The sequence below is a fragment of the Saccopteryx bilineata genome, chromosome X (assembly GCF_036850765.1).
Source record: "Saccopteryx bilineata isolate mSacBil1 chromosome X, mSacBil1_pri_phased_curated, whole genome shotgun sequence".
Lineage (NCBI taxonomy): Eukaryota > Metazoa > Chordata > Mammalia > Chiroptera > Emballonuridae > Saccopteryx > Saccopteryx bilineata.
In genome coordinates, this window is record NC_089502.1 from 42,672,671 (window position 1) to 42,698,453 (window position 25,783).

Consider the following 25,783-nt stretch of genomic DNA (forward strand, 5'->3'; position numbering starts at 1 on the left):
GGTGGATGATTGGTGGAGCTCTATCGCTTCATATGATTGGCAGTCGCGGCCAACTACGTTTGATCCTTGGTTCTGCTGCGCGGAGATCCTGGGAAAGCGCAATGGAGGGGTTTGTGTCTAACCTAATGGTCTGCAATCTGGCCTACAGCGGAAAGCTGGAGGAGTTGAAGGAGGAGATCCTGGCTGATAAGTCCCTGGCCACTAGAACCGACCAGGTAAAGCCGCGCTGGGGCCTTTCCACAGGCGGCAGCTGTGACGTAGGCCAATGTGGTTGCCTGGCGCGAACCAAGAGGAGGCCGGTTCCCTGAGGGCCACGTCCCCGCCCCTGTCGCCCCATCCTCACCCCAGGTCACATCAGCACTCAGAATTGGGCGGCCAGAGCCAGTCCCACAAACCTCAGTGTGTGTGTGTGTGTGTGTGTTAAGGTGACCAATTGTCCTCCTTTAGGGAGGACGGTCCTTTTGTAAGTTCTGTCCTCCTACATGTCCTTTTTGATATTGGAAGACTAATCTGTAAATGTCCGTATTCGATCCATGCAGCATCGATCGTTGCGTGTGATGTGACGTGTTTGTATTTAAATGAGTATTTTTTCTTACAATTATTATTAAAAATTAATAGGCATGTAAGCATAATTACAATATAAAGTGTTACAAATGCTTTTATTATGCATTTATCATATTATAGTGTATTATTGTTGCAATGAATAAAATGTCTTTTTTTATGATATTGTTTCTTCAGTTTTTGTCCTTTTCATTGTAAAAAAGTTGGTCACCTCGCCCTGGCCGGTTGGCTCAGCGGTAGAGCATCGGCCTAGCGTGCGGAGGACCCGGGTTCGATTCCCGGCCAGGGCACACAGGAGAAGCGCCCATTTGCTTCTCCACCCCTCCGCTGCGCTTTCCTCTCTGTCTCTCTCTTCCCCTCCCGCAGCCAAGGCTCCATTGGAGCAAAGATGGCCCAGGCGCTGGGGATGGCTCTGTGGCCTCTGCCTCAGGCGCTAGAGTGGCTCTGGTCGCAACATGGCGACGCCCAGGATGGACAGAGCATCGCCCCCTGGTGGGCAGAGCGTCGCCCCATGGTGGGCGTGCCCGGTGGATCCTGGTTGGGCGCATGCGGGAGTCTGACTGTCTCTCCCTGTTTCCAGCTTCAGAAAAATGCAAAAAAAAAAAAAAAAAAAGTTGGTCACCTTAGCGTGTATGTGTGTGTTTTGTTTGTTTTTTGTCCAGTACTTACCTCTCTGTATTTTGGGTATTTCTAGAACGTTTACTGCGTTTCTCAGAAATACATGATTTCTGAGATGTCCCTGAGGAGGACAGCCTTTTTTAAAAAATGTGTGTCTTTACTCTTACAAGTGATTTATTGGATGAAACACGAATAACTGAACCTGTCTTCTGTGCCAGACGATTTGCTAGGAGTTGGGAAGACTGTTGCGTGGAAGAAGCGGATGTGCATAAAGTAATCCCGAATCATGTGTCCGATTACAAATTGTGGTTATAAACTCGGGAAAGGTTTATGTGGTGCTTTCAGAACATGTAACAGGAAGACCTGCTTTAATCTCCTTTAGAAAAGTCGAATGTTATTATTGAAAAGGCCTTGTTGGCAAAGGAGGTTCAACCTTGCAGGATGAGGGATTTCCTTGCAGGCTGAATGGGCATTATAGGCAGAGGCAGAACAGAAGAGAATGGACTTTGTAAAGTGTTTGTTTCTGCACTCCTGCTCAAAGCACCCTCATGGTTTCACCCTGAGTGTCTAAAAAAAATTCATAGTGCCCTTACTAAGTTAAAAAGTATTTATAGATTGCCTTCTATTTGACAAGCCGTGCTTAGCACAAAGTGAGACAGTGTCACATACTTAAAGACCTCCATTTTGTATCTTTGGAAAGACAATTTGAAGTCAGGAGACTTTTTTTCCTGGAACTTAACTTTATTGCTTAACTTGCAGATGGATTTACCTTCAGCTAATTTATCTTAATTATGTTCTGGCAATATTAATGTTTTACCTTAATTTAGTAGTATTAAATTAAGATCCAATCGTACTTCCAACCATTCTTCATCAACTCAATCACATGAAAAGGGGGAAGCTATTGAAGATCAAGAGACTTAAGTAGCATAACCAAATGCAACTTGTGGACCTTGTCTGGATCCTGTCTGAGACAGGCCAGATGTGAAAAGACATTTGGGAGACAATTGGGGAAATCTTAATACACACTGGGTGTTAGGTATTTTAAAAGGTTAGTAAATGTTAATCGCTTCTTGGCCTTCTGGCTAAGATCAAGTGATCTGTTCTTATCAGTTTAATAGAGGGTTAATGTTAATTGTTTCATTTATTTTTAGAGTTAGTGTTCATTTTAATAGGTATAATAATAGTCTTAAAGCTATGTATGAAAGTATCTTTGTTTTTTAGACACAGATATTTAGGGATGAAAAGTCATGATATTTAGGATTTATTTTTAAAAATCTCAGCTAGGAAAAATTTGACAAAGCAAATATGGCAAAATAGTAAATCTATTTGATAGGCATATGAGTTATTACTATATTCTCTTTATTTTTTTATATATTTGAAACTACATAGGGCTAAGAAATTAATAGTCAATGCAAAAAGGGATTCCCTTGGAGAAATATGACTAACTCCTAGCCATTTTTTTTTCTAAGTAAGAGGAAGGGATGGAGAGACAGATTCCAGCATGTGTCCGACCAGGATCCACCCATCAACCCCATTTGGGTCCAATGCTTGCAACCAGGCTATTTTTAGCATCTGAGGCAGAGGCGCCACAGAACTATTCTCAATGCCCAGGGCCAGCTGGCTCAATCAATCGAGCCATGGCTGCAAGAGGGGGAGAGAGAGAGACAGAGACAGAGAGAAGAGAAGGGGGAGGGAGGAGAAACAGATGATCATTTCTCCTGTGTGCCCTGACTGGGAATTGAACCTGGGACTTAGATAACCCAGGTCAGTGCTTTACCACTGACCCAACCAGCCAGGGCCTCCCAGCTTATTTTAAAAAAAAACTAATGTTGCTCTCTTAATTCTGTGTGTGGTGTGTTTTTTTTAAAATGGATAGACAAATAATCTCAACTAGTTTTATTAACATTTCTTCCCATAAGATACATTGTTCTTTCTAGAAAATCTAAAATTTCAGAGTAAGACAGGGATTTAGGTCCCAACTTTATTTACTAGCTGTGTGACCTTGGACAAATTGCCTACCCTGAGGAGTCTTAGCTGCCTTATCTGTAAAATGGGGATAATATCCACTGTACAGGATCATGAGGATTAAATGAGACATATGTAAAACTAGCACAGTGCCTGACATAAAACTATATAAATGATGCTATAATAATAGTAAACAGCCGAGGCTCTATTTCTGCCCAAGCATTCAAATCAGTTTCTTACTATACTGCCTTCATGGCTGTGTTGTGCTCAAGAGTTACTTATATCCATCAGTGTATTCTCCCCATGTTACTAAAACCTTGGTCACTCTTATAGATGGTGGGGCAAAAGTAGGCTTACAGTTGTTTGTATTAAAATAATACAATAATTAATAAATAATAATACAAGAATAAACTGTGTGTCGTACTGCAACTGCAAACCTATTTTGCTCTACCCTGTATTAGTAATAGTACGGTTTAAGGTTACCTGAGGATTCAGGGCTCTCCACTTCTAGTTTCCAAACTACAGGGTTTGGTGTTTGTTTGTTTGTTTTCCTGTTTTCTTTGCTTAGCTCTTCTATTTCTGTAAAAGAATGTTCATCTTATTGCTTCTCTCTTTCCCTGTAGGACAGCAGAACTGCATTGCATTGGGCATGCTCAGCAGGACATACAGAAGTTGTTGAATTCTTGCTGCAACTTGGAGTGCCAGTGAATGATAAAGATGATGTGAGTACTCGGCAGAGTTGATAAATTTCCAGTTATCTGCGGACTCCAGACTGGTGTCTACTGAAGCCTGAGTATTAAGCTTATAAACAAAATTGTAACTTTTTAAAAAATAGATTTTAGAGGCAAAGAGGAAGGGAGAGGGAGAGAGAGGGAAACATTGATTTGTTCTTCTTATTTATGCATTCATTGATTGATTCTTGTATGTCCTGACCAGGAATCAAACCTACAACCATGGTATGGTGGTATGATGCTCTAACCAGCTGAGCTACCTGGCAAGAGCCAAAATTGCAACCTTTATTACTAAGGATTCACAGTACGGCCCTGGTTACCAAGCGCAGGACTAGTGGTTGCATTATTTTAAAATACTAGTTTTGGACCTGTGGTGGCGCAGTGGATAAAGCATTGACCTGGAATGCTAAGGTTGCCGGTTCGAAACCCTGGGCTTACCTGGTCAAGGCACATGTGGAAAGCAACTGTGAACTGATGCTTCCTGCTCCTCCCCCCGCCTTTCTTTCTTTCTCTCTAAAATCAATTAGAAAAACAATAGTTTTTCCATTAATACACTATAATTTAAGGCAAACATGCAGTTCAAGGCAATGATATATAACATATTGTATACCTTTTTTATTAAGTTGGGAATTTTTATAAATATTGCCTGAATTAAGTATTTGTTACATAGAGATTTTGTTGTAATGGTTTTGGTTATATTAGGATAAGACTTGTGAAAAATAAGGATGAAGACTTCTTTGTAGGGCAAAGATTCCTTTTCAAGGATGCTCACTGAAGTAACTCTTACATTTAACAGAGAAATAAAAGCAATTTAGTGGAGTAACAGTTGGATGCATGTGATAAAGTAATTTGCAGTCAGTAAAGTTATGATCCTAAAGAATGACATAGGAAAATTCTCACAACAAAAATGATAAGTGGACATTGTGAAAAGTGCAGCTCACAGAATTTTACAAGCTATGATCCCAATTTGAAAATGCGTTAGAATTAGACTTTAGTATCATCACCTCTGTGTTGCGGGATTATGGGTGGTTTTTCTCTTCTTTTGTGTACATGTGCTTTCCATATTTTCTATAGTGCTTATTGGGGGGGGGAGAAAGAATGTTGTTTTTTTAAACCATTCACACAGCTCTTTGTACATGGCCAGAATGTTAGCGTTAACCCCTGTGCCGCCCCGCCGGGCCCGGGGTTGTGCTGCTCGCCTCTTTTACAGGCCGGCTGGTCTCCTCTTCATATTGCTGCTTCTGCTGGCCGGGATGAGATTGTAAAAGCCCTTCTGGGACGAGGCGCTCAAGTGAATGCTGTGAATCAAAATGGCTGTACTCCCCTGCATTATGCAGCTTCCAAAAACAGGCACGAGGTAGTGTTTTATTCCTTGGTGACTTCTTCTGAGTTCTAAACCTGTATGCAAAAACAGACAAGTCCCTGCATCGATTTCTTCTCCGACTTTTCAGATCGCTGTCATGTTACTGGAAGGCGGGGCTAATCCAGATGCGAAGGACCATTATGAGGCTACAGCAATGCACCGGGCGGCAGCCAAGGGTAACTTGAAGATGATTCATATCCTTCTGTACTACAAAGCATCCACAAACATCCAAGACACTGAGGGTAACACTCCTCTGTAAGTGACAAGTAGCAGTCATTTGTATTCTACCTGACATTAGCCCTCTTACACTAATTCTTACATATCGTTTTCTTTTTTCATTCTGCTTATAAATGCAATACATGTTTATGGCAAAAACATTTGAAAGTACACAAAAGTATAAAGATAAAAATTAAAAATGCCTATTCTCTTGCCATGCAGAATCAACCAGTGATAACATTTTTATGTCTGTCCTCCTAGTCTTTTATATGCATCTGCATATTTTACTTTTTTGTGTAGAATAGGATCATAATGTGTGTCTGGTTTTATATCTTGTTCTTTTGACCTCATAGTGTGTCGTGAGCAATTTCAAGTGTTAAGTATTTTAAAAATATTTTTGAAAGGCTATATACAGTGTCACTTTATGGATGTTCCATAATTTAATCATTCCTATATTACTATATAAAGTTTTTAGAGTTGTCCACTACTATATGTAAATAATGCTACATTGACCAACTTTGTACAAAAAATGTTGGGCCATATTGCTGATTATTACCTTAGTATAGACGCCTAGAAGTAGAATTCCTGGGTCAACAAATACGCACAGTTTAAGACTTGCTATATATTGCCACAGTGCTTCCAGAGGAGGACCGTTGGACCCTCCCAATAGCAGTTTGAGAGTGCCTACTACCCCCTCGCCAACACTGAACATATTCTTTTGATGTATCACTGAATTAAAATAGTTTTAATGCTTATGATGAATTACATTTCTTTTATAAATTGTAACCTTTTGTGTCCCTTTGTATTTCCTTTGGGGGAATTAATTAATTAATTTTTGTATTTTTCTGAAGTGAAAAGCAGGGAGGCAGAGAGACAGACTCCTCCATATGCTTGACTGGGATCCACCCAGCATGCCCACTAGGGGGCGATGCTGTGCCCATTTGGGGCCCTTGCTCCTCTGTAACCGTAGCCATTTTAACACAAGGTGGAGGCCATAGTGCCATCCTCAGTGCCCGGGCCAACTTATTCCAGTGAAGCCTTGCCTATGGGAGAGGAAGAGAGAGATAGAGAGAAAGGAGGGGGGTGGTAGAGAAGCAAATGGTCGCTTCTTCTGTGTGCCCTGACTGGGAATCAAACCCGGGACATCTACATGCCAGGCTGATGATCTACCACTGAGCCAACCGGCCAGGGCCTTAATTTCTTTTTACTGATTTTCTTTGTATTCTTGACTTGGCATAATAAAAATATTGACCTTCGCCCTGGCCGGCTGGCTCAGTGGTAGAGCGTCAGCCTGGCGTGCAGAGGTCCCGGGTTCGATTCCCGGCCAGAGCACACAGGAGAGGCGCCCATCTGCTTCTCCACCCCTCCCCCTCTCCTTCCTCTCTGTTTCTCTCTTCCCCTCCCGCAGCTGGGGCTCCATTGGAGCAAAGATGGCCCACGCTGGGGATGGCTCCTTGGCCTCTCCCCAGTTGCTAAAGTGGCTCTGGTCCCAGCAAAGCGATGCCCCAGAGGGGCAGAGCATCACCCCCCTGGTGGGCAGAGCGTCGCCCCCTGGTGGGCGTGCCAGGTGGATCCCGGTCGGGCGCATGCGGGAGTCCGTCTGACTGTTTCTCCTCATTTCTAGCTTCAGAAAAATACAAAAAAAAAAATATTGACCTTCTACCTATTGAAAATATTTTTCCAGTTTGTCTTTTCATGTTCATGATTTTTTCTTTAAATAACAGAATTCAAACCTATGTAGTCAAACCTGTTCATCTCCCCTCATGACTAGAGAGTCTTTCCTCACCCTAAAATTTGTTAGATATTCACCAGTATTTTACTGTAGCATGAGTTTTAGTTGAGAGTTATTGTCATCATTTTTTTAATTCAAATCTATTTGGAACATATTTATGCATATGACTTGAAGCCTTCATCTACTTTGATATTTTTTCTGCAGTATTTGACCATTTTTCTTCTTCATTGAATGATGACCTTTTTTTTGAAACAGAAATTTCGAGTCTTCTTTTTAGTACAAAGTGTTATTCATTCTTTTCTAATTTTTAGTACAAAGTGTTATTCATTCTTTTCTAGTTTAACTTTAAATCAACTTTTTATTTATTTATTTTTTACAGAGACAGAGAGGGTCAGAGAGAGGGATAGATAGGGACAGACAGACAGGAACGGAGAGAGATGAGAAGCATCAATTATTAGTTTTTCATTGTGACACCTTAGTTGTTCATTGACTGCTTTCTCTATGTGCCTTGACCGTGGGGCTACAGCAGACCAAGTAACCCTTTGCTCGAGCCAGTGACCTTGGGTCCAAGCTGGTGAGCTTTGCTCAAACCAGATGAGCCTGCACTCAAGCTGACAACCTCGGGGTCTCGAACCTGGGTCCTCCACATCCCAGTCCAACGCTCTATCCACTGCGCCACTGCCTGGTCAGGCTAAATCAACTTTTAAAAAAATGTTTTCTTAACTCTTATTTGTAAAATTTTCTCTGTAGCTCTGAGTGACTCCATGTAGAAAGACTTGCATATTGCCCTTTTCTCCATAACAAGAAAGGTAGGGTAGCCTGGAGAAATCTAGAAGTCAAGCATATATGGTCTGTTAAGAGCCTAGGATTTACAAACTCAATTACTAATCATGTTAAAAAATGAGTTGGAGTATTTACTTGACCTTCCTGAGTCTTAATTTCATCATCTATAATAGGAGGATACTAATTCCTTCATTATATTGTTGTGAGGTTAAAATAAAATAACATGTAAAATGTCTAATACCCTGCCTGGCAAACTATAAGTGCAGAATAAGGTTCTCTTCCTCAATTACTACTCTGTCATGTCATCCTAGGCACAGACTTTAAGCTGTCACAATTTCAGCTGTAAAATGGTGATAGTAATACCTTGCTAGCCTGACCAGGTGGTGGCACAGTGGTAGAGCATTTCCTGGGACACTGAGGACCCAGGTTAAAAACCTCATGGTTGCCAGCATGGGTGCAGGTTCACCAGCTTGAGTGCAGTGTTGATGGCTTAAGCGTGGGGTCACTGGCTCAGCTGGAGGCCCCTGGTTAAGGCACATACGAGAAGCAATGAACAACTAAAAGTGCCACAACTATGAGCTGATGCTTCTCATCTCTCTCCCTTTCTGCCTGTCTGTTCTTTCTCTCTCTCGCTAAAAAAAAAAAAAAAAAAAAAAATACCTTGCTAACTTACAAAATCAAATGAGATAAACTCTTTTAAATTGCTTTTCCGAACTATAAACCATGCAAATTCCTACTAGCGGATTATCTCAGTAGGGGCTTTTCTAAATTCAAACCCTGGTTGATTGCATGTGTGTTTGGTGTAAATTACTTCTAATCTCAGTAAAATAAGTTGTTTCTTAGGCTGACATTTAGATCCCTTCTTTTATTGTAGTAGGACCAGAATTATGGTTTATGATCTGGTATTATAAGGCTATTTCACTGAATTTTAACTTAGAAACACTTCCCATTGCAAGTTGATTTTCCTTTTCTGATTTAATGACTTTCCTTTTAGCATACCAATCAGGAAATCCTAACCATTATGTAGAACTAGAGGTGATTTATCGGTATTTGTGGTCCTCAATTTCAGACACTTAGCCTGTGATGAGGAGAGAGTGGAAGAAGCAAAACTGCTGGTGTCCAAGGGAGCAAGTATTTACATTGAGAATAAAGAAGAAAAGACACCCCTTCAAGTGGCCAGAGGTGGTCTGGGTTTAGTCCTCAAGGGAATGGTGGAAGGTTAAGCAACTTGGGTTTACTCTGTATATTTTGTGGTTTTCCCCGGTGTCCTGGAAACAAATGTACTTGTGCACAAGACATCACCTATGAATGATGAAGTTTTTTTCACCTTTAAAGTCTTATAAACATTTTGAATATTGTTCCTGCTGAGATATTTATTCTAAGCTTAAATTTTGCTCCAGGCATTGAAAACTGTTGAGATTGTTCTACTATTGTTGTATATTCTAGGTAGAATTTTTGTTAACTTTGAGAAAGTGATTGTGTGGCTATTGTGAGACTTGATGCACCCTGTCCCCCTCTGAGGCAGAACAATCCCAATTAGCCTCGGGCTAGTTGTTCTGCCACATGTTTTTAAGTGGATTCTAGAATGTTCCTTGTGTACAGTTGAAACACATCCCAACTCGTTTTTCAAGCTCACTCAGAGGTCTATACCAAAAATTCTGTTCTTTTCAACAGTATGTTTAATTTATTTTTGTTATAGGAGGAATACTTATATACCTCAGACAGAGGACCAAATTTTCAGTTGGAGGGCCTGCTAGTCCATGTTTGTCATTCATAAGCACTAAAATAATGAAAAATGATAGACTGTACCGATATAGCTTTTTAATGAGCTGTTTTCCTCCATGACATGTTGTTTTTAAAAAGGAAGTTGTAAAGTATCTATATTGTCATCCTGTATTGAAACAAATGTAAAGCTTTTTAACATGCTGTTACAAAAATGTACTTTGATTTGTGTTTCAGAAATTAAAATAATAAAATTTGAAAGAATCTCCCAATTTTTCTTTCAAATCAATTCAATGCCCACTAAAGCCTTAAGTCCTTCATAAAGACATTTCTCAGTTTTTGGTAGCTCTAAAATCAATAAAATCAGTAAAGCTTGAACTGAAGCTAAAATCTTTAAAAATAGTAATCTTCTGAATTGCTCAGTAAATGTAAAGCCAAAAGAAATTAACAAGTGTAGGCCCTGGCCAGTTGGCTGTGCGGTAGAGCATCAGCCCCGCCTGTGGAAGTTCCGGGTTTGGTTCCTGGTCAGGGCACGCAGGAGAAGCGCCCATCTGCTTCTTCCCCCCTTCCCCCCCTTCTTTCTCTCTGTCTCTCTCTTCCCCTTCAGCAGCCAAAGCTCCATTGGAGGAAAGTTGGCCTGGGCACTGAGGACGGCTCCACAGCCTCCGCCTCAGGTGCTAGAATGGCTCTGGCCGCAACAGAGCAATGCCCCAGATGGGCAGAGCATTGCCCCCTGGTGGGCATGCCATGCCAGGTGGATCCCAGTCAGCCGCTTGTGGGAGTCTTGTCTGACTGCCTCCCCGCCTGCCTCCAACTTCAGGAAAATACAAAAAATAAGTAAATAAGTAAAAGGAAATTAACAAGTGTAAACTTTATCTCAATTTAGGGAAATACTCTTAAATGATTGATTACTAGTCATAAAATTTAATGACCAAGTGACTCTTCAAATTATTTTTTAAGTTGAATTTTATGCTGCAAACATTGCTTAAAGTAAGGAAGTCCACAAACTTACATTAATTTTTGGTCAGAAATTTAATGAGCAGTAGCTAAAATGAGTTTTGTAAACATGAACTATGTTGATTTGTAAACCCTTCCTACATAAATATTTTGAGTGCTCATCTTTACAAATATTAATCAGGGAAGCCGCTTTTTAATGGGACTAAACTTTATGGAATACCATGGATGAAATTGATAATAGGGGAAATAATTTCTTTTCAATATTTTTTAGCATGTTTAAAGTTATACCTAATACAGCCTGTTAAATTTGAAGGAATTTAGTCTTCATAAATATTGAATTCATTGTCTGAAGTAAAAGAAAACTCATCCTAGTTCTTTAATAAGCAATATAGATGGAACTAAGCCTCAGGTAATTTGTAGGCCATTGACATTTTAAATGAAGTGGCTTGTTAACCATATTTAAATCACTGATTTGTATAAACTAAGGATATTGATAGCCTTGAATATTGATAAAATTGCCTTCATTATTATCTCTAAATTTTTTGTTTTAAAGCTTCAAAGAGGAGATAGAGTCTTTATTGATTGGTTTTAACCTTTTGTGAGACCTGTTTTCCAGCACATAGTCATTGTAAAACAACCATTCATTACTAAACCTTGGGTTTGTTTCATTGAAATCAGTAGTTTGGTACAGTTGAAAGAGCATTACAGTGAGAATCAGAATTTGGAGTTTAGTCTTGACTTTGTATAATCTCAGGCAGAATATTTTACCTCTCTTCACTCAGGTTTTCCCCTAGGGTTGGCTGGGTATATATAGCAATGATCCAGCTTTTTTTCTTCTTCTTTTTTTCCAATTGAGGGGAGGGGAGATACAGACAGGTTCCTGCATGCTTCCCAACCAGTCCAACCAGCAACCCCCATCTGGGGCCATGATTGCAACTGAGCTATTTTTAGTATCTGAGGTGTAAGCCCCACAGAGCCATCCTCAAACCTGGGGCCAATGTGCTCCAAACAATTGAGCCATGGCTGCAGGAGGAAAAGAGAGGGGAGCGGAAGGGGTGCAGAAGCAGATGATTGCTTTTCCTGTGTGCCCTGACTGGGAATTGAACCCAGTATATCCACACATCAGGCCGACACTTTACAACTGAGCCAGCTGGCTAGGGCTGATCCAACTGTTCAAAACTACATTTACCCCTTCCTATCTTCCCAACCAAGAATGTAATTCTGCATCATCTACCACCTCCACCCATCATTGTCAGGAGTGAGCCATTGTCTGTGTTATCACCCTCTGGTGCCCTGGGATTAGAAAAGATTGAGTACTATTGATCTCAAAGCTCTTTTCCAGCTCTTCTATCTCTTACTGAAAGTTCATCAAACTTGTGTTACACACAGGCCAGTGAAAGAGCTGTAGATTTAAACTCAGCATACACTATTGGGGGAAAAGTTACTTGGTATTCTATAGGACAGAGGAGGTATCAGTGTACATGTTTTCTTAGCTATTGGTCAAGAGTGAATATGGTTTAGTCCCTTTTCATTATAGATCACTAAATTTGCAGTACCAATTTCAGCCTTCCTCCCCTATATTCAACACACACCACTGTTGATAACATGCAAGAACTTGTCATAGCAAAGCTATATACTCCCTGAGGACAAGAGCTGGCTCTGACTTTGCTCACCATTGTATCGTCAACCATAGTACCTGGCTCATAGTAGCCAGTCAATAAATGTCCCATGGATGACTGGTTAAACAAATTAGGTTGGGAGAGAATAAAGACCTACAGTCAAAAAGCTGTTTTGTTGACTTTAACATATCCTACTTGCTGAATGCAGAAACAAAAAGAGGACAGAAGTTTCTGGAAATACTTTTGGGAGGTGAGAAGTAAATGATTAAGAAGCCCAAGGCTGGTTTATAATTTGGTTGGGAATACCCACTTAAATTTTAACTACCTATGGCAAAATAAATCAGGTAATACCTTCTCTGAATAGGAATTATGCTGAAATAATTTAGTTGGAGTTTAATCAGAATATTTAAGTAATGACCTATTCCATTACTTATTTTCTAAGCCACTGGTAAGCAGAAATATTTTGTTATTTAAAAGCTCTTTAACATAAGTTCATTTTCCTGCCCAAGTAAGTTTTAGTGAAAATATTATCCCATATGTAATAGGGTCTCAGGATTCATTGCAAATGTAAATATATGGTGTATTAGGTATATAATAAAAGAAGATTTAGGAAAGTGGCTTTATGGTGAAGTTGATGGTAACCCATATAGTTTGATTTGGGAGGGGCTGAGAAGTCTCTTTTTTCCACAAATAACTCCCCTCTGGACTGTTCCAGTCCTTGATGTCCCACCATTTAGATTCTTTGGATTAAGGAATTATCTGTGTTCCAGAGTCTCTTACTCCTAAGAGACCTGTGTTCTTATCAGCCTGAATGACATCACTGGGTGATAAAAGATCATGTTCACGGGACAAGGACAGATAACCTTTTGAAAGGGTGGCAAGGGTCCTGAGCAATGAATCCTGCCTGAGGGATGCAGAGCAGAGTGCATCACTGAGCTAATGGAAACATGAGAATCCTGGATGTTTGGAAAATAAGACGCCAGAAAGCCAGGAAGGGCACTGAAAGGAGAGATCCAAAAATACCATTTTATATTAACCTTACCTACTTTCCAACCTTGCCCAGGTAGGGTTTCTGCATGGGCAACATGTACTCTCTATTTTTAAATGTAGACCTCTCCCTCCAGTCTTGTCAAATTCATTATGTTATTTTCAGCTCAGTTTCCAGGCTATTGTTTTGTAATGATTCCGTCATACAGTATAGTAGCCATTCTCCCTAGGAGTAGGTCATCCAAAAATTTATTGTGTGCTTCCATCTTTTTATCAAAGTCACTGGTTCTTAATCTTGGATTCAGGCTATCTGTAATTTATCTAAAACTGTACATGACACTTTGTGTGTATAAGAATTTCTCTATGGAGAGGGGTCTGGAGATGTTCACCAATTCTCATGGTGATCCATGCCTCAAAAAAGATTAAAAACCACTGATCCAACTCCTCAGTATTTTGAACAGAATAGTGATGATAAAGATGGAGTTCTATAAGACCACCAAGAGTGCCTTCCATCCTGTTTAGCATTGATCCATCAGAAATTTGGGGGTGTAGTTGGGTTTTTTTGTATTTTTCTGAAGTTGGAAATGGGGAGGCAGTCAGACAGACTCCCGCATGTGCCTGACTGGGATCCACCCGGCATGCCCACCAAGGGGCGATGCTCTGCCCATCTGGGGCGTCGCTCTGTTGCAACCGGAGCCATTCTAGTGCCTGAGGCAAAGGCTATACAGCCATCCTCAGCACCCGGGCCAACTTTGCTCCAATGGAGCCCTGGCTGTGGGAGGGGAAGAGAGAGACAGAGAGGAAGGAGAGGGGGAGAGGTGAAGCAGATGGGCACCTCTCCAGTGTGCCCTGGCCGGGAATCGAACCTGGGGCTCCTGCACACCAGGCCGACACTCTACCACTGAGCCAACCGGCCAGGGCTAGTTGTTGATTATTATATAGATCAATCTCTTGTGACTTGCCTTTGTCATAAAAGTGGAAAGGAAAAATGAATTCCAGCTACTTTGGCATTCTGATAGTTCAGATCTTTACACTGCTGGTATTTAGTTTTTAATCTGTAAATTTTAGGTCATCATTAAAACCATCATTTTGCTTCCTATGCCCATAAGATACCATATATCATAATAGATTTAGCCTGAATATAATTATAGATACTCCAGGAAGTTATGTGATTACCTAAGTTAACACACACATCAAAGAAAATACATAAGTTAAAGCTTGCTATCTCTTCTCTCCATGGCTCTGAACAAGTGTAATGTGAATTTCAATATCAATCTACCCCAAAACCTACAAAGACTTTACCTCAGTTAGTGTATAGGTAGGATTTATACAGAAAGGGCTCTACAGTTTAAGAAAGTCCTCTATGCAGAAGTCTAGATGTGATAAATTAGAGAGATTCATTACTTCATTTAAAAAGGATTCTCCTTAGAAGGAAGTCAGACACAAAAATTTCATACTGTATGATCTCATTTATATGAAGGTCAAGAAAAGTGAAAGCTAATCTGTAAATGATGGAAAACAAATCAGTTGTTCTCTAGGTCCACGTGTTGGTGTGACTGCACAAAGGGGCATAGGAAATGTTTGGGGGTGATGGAAATACTGTAGATTGTTGTGGTTTCACGGGTGTATACATACATCAAAACTCATCAAACTGTACACTTGAAGTAAATGCCTTTTATTTTACATAAAGCAAATGTCAAATAAAGTTGCCTATAAAAGATTTACCTTAGGATCATTAAACTAAGATTTTATTGAATATTATTTATTGTACCTTAAAATAAGATTTAAAACCTGATTCATCACACAATTGAAAAAGTCTACCTATAAATTTCTTCAAGGTGGGATGTGGGTGAAATATGATCAATGGAAGAGTTTTTTAACAGGTGAAGAAGAGGTGATATCTATACATTTTAGGTACTATTTAACATACAAGAATGATATCTCTTTATTAATGTGGAATAGCCCAAGAGTAAAACAGACTGAGTAATTAGTTCACATTATCTAAAATTGATTGTAAGTGTTCATTTAGAACAGTTTCCTAGTCTGACTCTTTCAAAGTAGGTATCATGAGACACAGTGATAACAAAATAGCTCATTCAAAGCTAAATAGTACATCACTTATAATACAATATTTTGTATTCATTGAAGGAAAATTGTATTTGGAATTGTTTGCTTGTACATTACCTTGCATTTAAAAATCAGGTTATTTTAAAATAATGCTATCCTCAGATATGGAATAGCAAGGTGGTTCCTTTGGAAATCTAATATGATAAATATACATTCTAAGATGTTTTAAATGCTATGTGCCAATCAATATGGACCCTTGACATAGACTCCTCTGGAATTTTTAAATAGTTTCTCCCAATCTGTGACAAGGTGGTGGTGGATTATTTTCTTAGTGGTCAATGTGAAAATGGGAGCCCTGAACTAATCCTAGAAATAATATTGAATCCAATTAAAGCCACTTTGTCATGTATGCATGTGGGATGTAACAAAGAGTAGCTAAAAATAAAGAAATAAGATTTTCTGAACTACTACATAGTTGTTGTTACAAAAACACTTTAAATTTAATTAGAAATCACTTGGTTTGTCATTAGTAATGCTTATGAGTTAGTAAATTTGTAAGTACTTTTTACTTATAATGCAGGAACCCTTGTATTTATTTAGTAGTAGTTATCTAGATCTGCTTATTTTGGATTGATGGTAGAAGCACCTTGTTAGAAGAGGGTTGGTGAGAATGGAGGGAGGTAGTGGGCAATTTTTCAGGTCAACTGAAATCTAACTGCCAGTATTGGGTTCCTCAGTGATAAACACTGTACTTAAGCTACAAGTCTATGACTTATTCCTTCGTTTTTCCTCATCACACAAGGGCTCAAATATAATCGTGGGCTCGGGCTCGGGCTCAGGCTCATCGGGCTCAGGCTCATCAGGCTCAGGCTCAGGCTCAGTCTCGGGCTCAAGCTCAGACACCGTGTCAGCCTCATATTCTGGGTCAGGCTCCTGGACAGACTCCAGGTCAGGCTCAAACCTGGACATAGGCCCATGATCTGCCCCCAGGATGGTGTCGAGGCCAGTCTCATGGAAGGAAGGTTGTGCCGCTTCTAGTTGGATAACATCTTCAGGTGGCATTGTCTCGAACTCTGTACCTCTCTTTGTCATTGGTCTGCAAAAGAAGAAGGCCCAGGGAAGACCAAGTTAGGGTTTGACATTTTATGTGGAGCCACAGGCTCTGTAGCTTCAGTGATCTTAGGTTTCAGTACGATCAGAACCTCTGTGATTTCTGATACTCTGTCTGACTGTTAGACCACGTATCTCCATCCTGGGTGCAGAAAGGTTATATCTTAACAATATCGTGAGAGTTCAAGAGAGAAAAACTGGTGTTCCAAAGGTGGAAAAATATATTCAAGTAAAAAGTGTCTAAGTATCTAGTAAGGTCTTTGAGGGCCAATCCATGGTGCAGGTACATCTCTACCCTCCACTTCATCTAGCACAATACTTGGCACCTGGTTGGGGCCCAATACATAGTTGTGGAAGCACAGAAATAGAGGATGAACAAATGAATGAGTGTGATCTACATTAATGAAGAAATAGTAGAGTGATCAAGAGCATGGGCTGTCACATTCTGACTTCCGTGGGCCTTAGACATTTTTGCCTTCATGGGCCCTTTGTTCCAAAAAATATTTAAAATTATATTTTAGGACTATAGGTAGAAGGACAAATAAACTAATATGATACATTAAATCATTTTCTTAGACTTAAAAGGGTTATTGTTGTTAAATAAGTTGATATAAAGTGCTTAGAACAGCCTGGCACAGAGTGCTCAGTAAATGGTACCCAACGTGGTTCTTTGATAAAAGCATTGAGATTAAGCTGAAAGATAACCCTGATATCTTACGCTAAATGGAGTACTTAGGAAAAGCTCACTGAGGTATGCCTGAGAAATATCTCTATTCAAGTGAGGACAACAAAAGAAGGTCTTACTCAAGTTCTATGACAGTTTTAGAATTTCTCTTCTTTCCCTTCGCCTTTGCTCTGTTCCTTGTGAAGCACACAGCAGAGGTGATAATGACAACACCCGCTAGGGTACCAACAAAGGCCCCAACAATGATTCCAACTTCTGGATCTGGAAGATACAAGAAGTTGGTTAGTAAGGTGGGACACATTATCTCTGCCTCATACATGTGCTTGTATGACCAGTGGGTAATATTTTGGGCATTCACAGAATGGGAAAGAGACTTCTATAGTTTGAGAGCATGGAAATCTCTAAAACTTTACCATGGGGGAAGAAAGATGGCTGGGTCAACTGTGTAGCTTACCCGTTCATAATTACACACATAAAAAAATGTGCCAACTTGGGGGAGGTGGGGTCACTGTCAAAATGGAGTTTAGAGAAGTGAGTCTTCAGTGAGCATTTGCTTGGTCAGGAAGAGAGACAGGCACCATGCAGCTGCACTCTGGTGACTAGAGAAATGATCTCTGTTACAAGCAGGGACATTTCACCAGGTTTTCCCAAAGAATAGGTCTCTAAAATCATTCTCTCTCACAGATTCCATGCTCACCACAGAGCCTCACACATTCTGGCCACAGGAAGCAGATACACCCATTCCATAAATGGGTTTATTAGACCAGTGTATGGAGAAATGTAATGTGTGAGATGATTCGGTTGAGCATCAGACCTTAAAGCACTAAGGCATTGTCCCCAAGGGGCCACATCTGGGTTCCAGGTGGGCTCATCCCCATCTACCTCCCTTCAACTAAAAATGGACATCTTATATTTTGAGACTAAAGGCTAGTTGAATTGCCTGATTATTCTTTCAATGTTTTATGATTAAAGAAATACATGTGCATAGTTTAGAAAGTCAAACAGTTCTACTAGATCTAACAAAACAAAACAAAACAAAGAACCTTACCAGCCCCCCCCCCATCTCTGAGTCCCATTTACTAGAGAAAACCACTTTAAACTCTTTTTTTTTTTTAATCTTCTGAAATTAGTCCACATGTTTTTACTATACTTGTTCTAATATGTCTGGCCTTTTACAATTTTGGTCATTTTCCATTGACTTCCTACTCTGGAATTTGAAGATTTAATTCTCCTATACTATTACCCCCACCCCCACCACATTCTCCTTATATAGTTATATCACAAGTTGTAGTTAAATCCAAGTTTGCAGTGTTATGACTATGTAAATACTGTCCACAGCTGCAGAAAATAGTGTTATTATGAGCCTCTCCTGTACAACGTTTAAATATTTTTCTGAGGTTAATAACTGCCTCATTTGGAGATTAAAAATATATATTATTGCTAATAACCAAAATTTCTAGTAAAACTATTGAACTCCTTTCAATAGATTCAAACACATCAGATAATATATAGGTTTCTTATATTGTTTTTATTTTCCTCAGAGGCATTCTTTCTGGAGTCCTCCATTCTCCTCCCCCAGCATGGACTGGATGCCCTCCTGCTCTGTTGTCACCCCTCAACCTCCTTTCACTTTTGTCCCTATTTTATAGATAAAGAAAAAGACTTTGCAAGTTCCTTCAAGATACAGCTCAAATAGCACTTCATTGTTAAAGCTGGCCCTGATTCTATAAGCATAATTAATTATTTGTACTTTGATGTCCTATATACCCTGTGCAGACCTCTATTATAACATTTAACATGTTTTAGCATTTGTTCATGCCTCAACTGTGAGCTCCTTGACTGTAAGATATACTTTATTAATATCTTTTAGGTCCCTGGCATATAGTAGATATTCAGTGGATATTTGAAGAAGGCAGGGAGAAGGCAGGAAGACAAGAAGGCAGGAAAGAAGGCAGGAAGGCAGGAAGGAAGGAAGGGAAGGAGGGAGGGAGGGAGGGAGGAGAGGAGGGAAGGAGGGAGGGAGGAGAGGAGGGAAGGAGGGAGGGAGGGGAGAAGGGAGGGAGGGAGGGGAGAAGGGAGGGAGGGAGGGAGGGATAGAGGGAAGAATGGAGGGAGGGAGGCAAGGAAGGAAGGAGGGAGGGAGAGAGAAAAGAAGGAAAGAAAGAAGGGAGGAAGGAAAGAAGGAAGGGAGAGAGGGAGGAAGGGAGGGAGAGAGGAAGAAAAGAAGGAAGGAAGGAAGGAAGGGAGGGAGTGAGGGAGGGAGGGAAGGAGGAAGGAAGGAAGGAAGGAAGGAAGGAAGGAAGGAAGGAAGGAAGGAAGGGAAGGAGGAAGGAAGGAAGGAAGGAAGGAAGGAAGGAAGGAAGGAAGGAAGGAAGGAAGGGAGGAAGGGAGGGAGGGAGGGAAGGAGGGAGGGAGGGAGGAAAAGAGGGAGGGAGGAAAAGAGGGAGGGAAGAAAGGAGGGAGGTAAGAAGGGAGGGAGGGAGGGAGGAAGGAAGCCAAATGCTAACGTCATTGCTAAGAGGATTCAAAAGGAATTGAGGCTCAAGTACAAATTCTAGGAATCTCTGTATCTTCAGTATGACTGTATCTGTGAAAAGGCAAATGGAATTGGGAAAGACCTAGAGAAAAACAGAAACGAATCAAGGGACTGGGGGTAAAACTGGACCACGAAAAAGACCAAAAAGCTAAAGTTTTTTCACTCTCATTAAAAATAGCTGATAGCGATATAAGAATGAAGGTGTAGCCTTGTGTTGGAAAATGTTTAGATCAGGACAAATAAAAGGAAGAAAGCTCAGCTTCATAGGAGAGTAATGATCCAGTGGAACTGGCTACCTGTAAATTGTATATATTAAAACCATGATTCAAAGTAAGTTAGAAAAAATGATTAAATAACATGATCCTAAGTGTTAAATGATCTTTGAGAGGTGTGGCAAAATATCCCTTATAATAGTGTGCCCCTAACTGTCCCAATATACCAATTCTAGGCCCTCAAGTCTATGCTTACTAACTAACCACCTCTGAACTGGAAGGTTGATGTTTAGAGGCATCCTGGCACAACCAGTTACTAACTGGATGACCTCGGGCAAGTCACTTACCTCCCAGAACTTAATTTCCTTTCAGTAAAATGAGGCTAACAATATACTGTGCCTCATAGACAGGGTAGTTAGAGGATTGAGTTTGCTCACAGTACCTGGCTGAGTGTCTGGTGCATAATTTGTGCCCCACGAATATTAGCTACTGTGACAGTAGGTGCAAGTGTTTTTCATTCCTCTTCTTCTTCTTCTTTTCCAAGTGAGGGGAGGGGAGATACAGAGAGACAGACTCCCACATGTGCCCCAACCGGGATCCACCCAGTGACCCCCATCTGGGGCTGATTCTCTGTCCATCTGGGGCCATGCTCACAACTAAGCTTTCTTTAACACCTGAGGTGGGGGCCCACAAAGCCATCCTCACCCTGGGGCCAATGTGCTTGAATCAATTGAGCCATGGCTGTGGGAAGGGGAGACAGAGAGAGAGAGAGAAAGAGAGAGAGAGAGAGAGAGAGAGAGAGAGAGAGAGAGAAAAGCATATGGTTGCTTCCCCTGTGAACCCTGACCAGGAATCAAACTCAGCACATCCACCCACCAGGCCGACTCTCTACCACTGAGCCAACTGGCCAGAGCCCTCAAGTGTTTTTATTACAAATTAGTTAAGAACTGGAAAGTTTGTGAGCTCCATGTTTGACATAGATTGCTATAGTTTCACCTGGATTTACCAAGAGCACAACAAAAACAGTTTAGCCTGGTACTATCAATGAGGTTGTTGTTATTTATATAACAACAATTACTATTATAATTCATATTTTCTAGATAGAGATTTTGTCAGGGTTAAACAAATTTATTTTTATGAATACTTCAGGGCAGTGTGCGGCACAGATTAAGTTTTGTGTAAACATTAGATATTAGGATCGTAATTCACCCTATTAAACTATAAATCACCAAAATCTTCAGAGAAGCATGAAGAACTAACCAGGGCCAATTAATTTATTTGGTTGGCAGGCCCAGGATACTTAACTTAAGGAGAAACTGTTAAAGGTATATGATCAACTCACGTGAAACAGTTAGATCGATTTCACAGGAGCTATTGCCAAGGATGTTGATTGCAGTACACTGGTAATAACCTTGTTCAAAACTGGACAGATTTCTGAAAACCAAAGTCCCAGTAGCTGGATCTGTCAAAACCAGAAAATAGACTTTCGAAATCTCTTATATGGGTAGAGATCATGTCAATATACGAACAGATTATTCAATGCCGATCCCCTTCGTCACATTGGCATCCCTTTCTTGATGTTTCCAATGTCTGACTAGACCCCTTCAGATTTTTCCAAAGGTAGGCCAGCTGAGACCATTCCATTTTCTCTATACCCACCACCTCTGAGCCAAAACCAGGTTTGACTTGTAGAAGTTGGTCATGAGACCAGACCACAATCATCTTTTTAGGAGATAGACATTCTTCATACATCCCCCTCCCAGAAAAATAGAAAACTTAACTCTAATGATGAACAGCTAAAGACACACACAATCTGTCAGCCACCACACACATACCATACCTTGCCAGGGGGTGCTAAGGGCTATACTTACTGAAACTTTCTTTCACTGGGATGATGTCTCTTCCTTCAAGTTTATACCAGTAGTACAGAGGGGAAGGTGTTCCAAGCGTGGAGAGGCAAGAAAGAGATATAGGTTGGCCAGTTTCTGCTGTTCCTTGAATGCTGCAAAAGGGCTTAGATGGTTTGACTGTAAAGCAATAACAAACAGTAAAAACCCTCTTAATTAAATGGTAGTCTGTAACAATTGCAGTCACTTCCTCACTTTCATTTTGTGGAATGTCTCCATATTTTTTTTAAAAAATCTTTAAAACTTATTTTGACAGTTTTCTATTTGCACCACCAGGTGGAAGTAGAGAACTACAGATACAAGGGCCTTTCAGTCACCAGACTATTAAGATTCTAGTAGCATCTATCTCTTCCATCTGCCTCCTCTCTGGATTCAGAACCATGAATTTCCACATTGTGTCTTAAAACATGCCTTTATTAAAATAACCAAATGTAAGCAAACACTAAACAACTAGAAACATAGTTTATACTCCTGAAATACAGTTTTAAAGGAAAATATAACCCTTAAATACTTTTAGATCACCAGTTAACTTTTCTTTTTCAAAAAAATTGTTGTATTAATGCCATGTTTTTCTTTTCCTTTTTTTCTTTATGAATCGTTTTTGACATTTATTCTTCTGGGGTGGCACAAAATGGTTGGAAGGTTTGAACTTGCCTGTATCACTCATTGGTAGAGGAAGACCATTTGTTGGGGGGGGTGCTAAAGAACGTTGAAATCTTTATGCATTTTTCACTCCACAAGTGAATACTTGAGGGCCTTCTGTGTACCTGGCACTTGACTAGGCAATAGGAACTCAAAAGTAATTCTGAGGCCCTGGCCAGTTGGCTCAGTGGTAGAGCATCGGCCTGGCGTGCAGAAGTCCCGGGTTCAATTCCCGGCCAGGGCACACAGGAGAAGTGCCCATCTGCTTCTCCACCCCTCCCCCTCTCCTTCCTCTCTGTCTCTCTCTTCCCCTCCCGCAGCGAGGCTCCATTGGAGCAAAGATGGCCAGGGCGCTGGGGATGACTCCTTGGCCTCTGCCCCAGGCGCTAGAGTGGCTCTGGTCCCGACAGAGCGACGCCCCAGAGGGGCAGAGCATCGCCCCCTGGTGGGCAGAACGTCGCCCCCTGGTGGGCATGCCGGGTGGATCCCGGTCGGGCGCATGCAGGAGTCTGTCTGACTGTCTGTCCCCGTTTCCAGCTTCAGAAAAATACAAAAAAAAAGGTAATTCTGACGACAGTTCTGAAGTGTGGTAGGGGCAGTGGTAAAGAAGAGGCCATAGCCCTGGCCAGTTGGCTCAGCGGTAGAGTGTTGGCCTGGCGTGCGGGGGACCCAAGTTCAATTCCCGGCCAGGGCACATAGGAGAAGCGCCCATTTGCTTCTCCACCCCCCCTCCTTCCTCTCTGTCTCTCTCTTCCCCACCCACAGCCAAGGCTCCATTGGAGCAAAGATGGCCCGGGCCCTGGGGATGGCTCCTTGGCCTCTGCCCCAGGCGCTAGAGTGGCTCTGGTCGCGGCAGAGCGATGCCCCGGAGGGGCAGAGCATCGCCCCCTGGTGGGCAGAGCATCGCCCCTGGTGGGCGTGCCAGGTGGATCCCGGTCCGGCGCATGTGGGAGTCTGTCTGACTGTCTCTCCCCATTTCCAACTTCAGAAAAATACAAAAAAAAAAAAAAAAAAAAAAAGAAGAGGCCATAGCTTGGAGGGCTTTGTATTTCATCTATTTTATACTGAGAACAAGACCACAGAAGGAATTTAAGTAGGGGAGGGGTGATGGACATTTTAACATTTTACCTGTATTGTTCTACCTTTGGGGTGCTTGAAACAAGGGACAGGAGGAGACACATTGAAGAGGTACTAACAAGTCAACAGGACTTGGTAACTGAGTGGATACGGGGCATGAGGAAGATGGTGGGGTCAGTATGAGCTTTCTGATATGAGCAGCTGGGTACATGAGCTTGCCATCATCCCCTGAGAGAAAGAACACAGGAGGAGGAACAGGTTTTCTGGGAAAGAGGGAGGAGGAGGAAGGGGCAAGGATGAGATCAGTTTGGTTTATACTGAATTTTAGCTTCTCATAAAACACCTGAGTGGAGATGTCCTATGGGAAACTGAGAATCTGAGCCTTCTCACTGATCTGACTGCTCACAGCTTTTTCTAACCATAGTCTGACAGAAAGACAAGGATCCAAATGTTGGTACTTTCCAACTTACTTCCTTATCTTTTTTTTTTTAACAGTTGATCATTGCTTTATATTTACTTATTTATTGACTTTAGAGACAGAGGAAAAGGAGACAGAAACATTGATCTATTTCTGTATGTGCCCTAACCAGGAATCAAACCTGCAACCTTGGCATATCTAGACAATGCTTTAACCAACTGAGCTACCAGGCCAGGGCTTACCTTCCTTATCTCAATTTGGATTTAAAACCCTCCAAAGACATAGGTTCTTTAACTTGGGCTAGTCAGATATTAAGTGCTCCAGACATCCCAACTCTCTGCTCTTACTTGAAACTTAGCAATTAAAAACAGAGCTCTGGATCACACACAGAATACTGGCTCTACAACTTTACCCTAGATGTGTTTAGGCAAGTAACCAAACATAGCCAAACCTCAGCTGACTCATCTGTAAAATGTGAATAAGAGCTTATGTGAGCCCTAGCTAATCCAAATATATTGTATTTACACTAAAAAAAAAAAAATCATGTCTATAGAGCCTTGCATGTGGAACTGCTGTTGGCCACGGCAGGACTAATTTCTACTGCCCCATTTTATAGCTTGCTACTAAAGTTAATCTTCCCATCTTAGATTCTAACCCACTCTACACATGAGCAGGAAAACAGATGGATATAGCTGTAACACTTTAAAACACTTCACCATCCCTATCTTTTAAACAGGTATCTTTTAATTAAAATAAGTAGTTTTCTATGTACCTCGTTATTTTCTCTTCCTTTGCACTGATTGTCTCAAATGGAGACAACTCATTGGATTTGCCATAACCTACACAACACCATTTAACCAGAAGTCCATTGCAACTGTCACTAGATTTAGATGCTGCATTTTTTAAACATGGTGGTTTTATAGCCTTTACAGCAGAATAGAGCAATTTGAACAGAAAATTAAATGAGGTGTTTTATCACAGAATCAGACACCAGGACTTGAACTAAATGATGGAAAAAACCCTGAATGACTTATATTTATTTCTTGAGCCCAGAATCAAAGCCAGAGGCATTTTACTTATTTATCTGCTGAACACATTTTCCCCCTTTATTATTTTTTATTAAGAAAACATTAGTGAATCATTTTTGAACCATATCCCAAACCTATATACTTTCTAAAACCACTGCATCAGGATTGAATTCACAATTCACCTAGTTAAAGTCCCCAGTAGAACTTAGATGTTTACTGCCAAAGCCATTGATCTACCAGTTAACTTTATCACTTTCAAAATAATTGGGGTGAGAGGAAGAGGCTAACCTCGGAAAATAAATGTGTTTCAGTGTGTTCTCAAACCTTCTCTAAATTCATCATTTTCTTTTTACATACCAAATTGCTGAAGGAAGATGATGTTCATTCCAAATGCATACAAAATAATTATTCAAACTTCTGCTGGGTATTTTTTAGTGATTCATTTTCCAAGGCTGTCATATCTAATGGAAATCTCCCAAATAAATGATCATCTAAACCACCTCAGCTTTTTCACAAGCTGTTTCCTTCACTTAAATCGTGTCCTGGCACCTCAGCCCCTTTTCTACCTCACACAGTCTTTTTTTTTTTTTTTTTTAGTGAGAGAGAGAGAGAGAGAGAGAGAGAGACAGGGACAGAGAGAGGGATAGATAGGGACAAACAGACAGGAAGGGAGAGAGATGAGAAGCATCAGTTCTTCGTTGGGGCACCTTCAATGTTCATTGATTGTTTTCCAATATGTGCCTTGACTCAGGGCGGGGTACATCAGAACGAGTGACCAGCGAGCGACCTTGGGCTCAAGCAAGCGACCATGGGGTCACGTCTATGATTCCACACTCAAGCCAGTAAC

The 25,783-nt window shown here is 40.9% G+C and overlaps 2 protein-coding genes and 1 pseudogene across 3 annotated transcripts in view; 2 read left to right on the top strand and 1 right to left on the bottom strand.

Moving 5' to 3' along the window:
• The first annotated feature begins 44 nt into the window (after positions 1–44).
• On the top strand, positions 45–9,955 carry PSMD10 (proteasome 26S subunit, non-ATPase 10). 2 transcript variants are annotated; one of them, XM_066248935.1, is made up of 5 exons: positions 45–215; positions 3,768–3,866; positions 5,086–5,232; positions 5,327–5,414; positions 9,039–9,173. In XM_066248935.1, exons 1-5 carry the CDS (start codon positions 102–104, stop codon positions 9,044–9,046), a joined length of 456 nt encoding a protein of 151 aa, XP_066105032.1. In that variant the 5' UTR covers positions 45–101; the 3' UTR covers positions 9,047–9,173. The 2 variants fall into 2 exon arrangements, with proteins under 2 accessions (XP_066105032.1, XP_066105031.1); XM_066248934.1 differs by having other exon boundaries at positions 46–215; positions 5,327–5,493; positions 9,039–9,955.
• Positions 2,242–2,341, top strand: LOC136317912 (U2 spliceosomal RNA; annotated as a pseudogene).
• Positions 9,956–14,932: 4,977 nt separating the features above from the next.
• The window catches only part of VSIG1 (V-set and immunoglobulin domain containing 1), a 34,876-nt gene continuing 24,025 nt past the window's right edge, over positions 14,933–25,783 (bottom strand). Inside the window, exons 4-7 of the mRNA XM_066249295.1 lie at positions 21,736–21,891; positions 21,207–21,326; positions 17,236–17,377; positions 14,933–16,417 (exon numbers count right to left, since the gene is read on the bottom strand). Of these exons, the coding sequence (XP_066105392.1) occupies positions 16,087–16,417; positions 17,236–17,377; positions 21,207–21,326; positions 21,736–21,891 (749 nt within the window). The 3' untranslated portion in view covers positions 14,933–16,086. The remainder of the gene's footprint in view (positions 16,418–17,235; positions 17,378–21,206; positions 21,327–21,735; positions 21,892–25,783) is intronic.

Coding starts and splice junctions, on each gene's coding strand:
- PSMD10 (XM_066248934.1), top strand. CDS start 102: ATGGAGGGGTTTGTGTCTAACCTAATGGTCTGCAATCTGGCCTACAGC. Junction 216..3,767: donor TGGCCACTAGAACCGACCAG/GTAAAGCCGCGC, acceptor CTTTCCCTGTAG/GACAGCAGAACTGCATTGCA. Junction 5,494..9,038: donor ACTGAGGGTAACACTCCTCT/GTAAGTGACAAG, acceptor CCTCAATTTCAG/ACACTTAGCCTGTGATGAGG.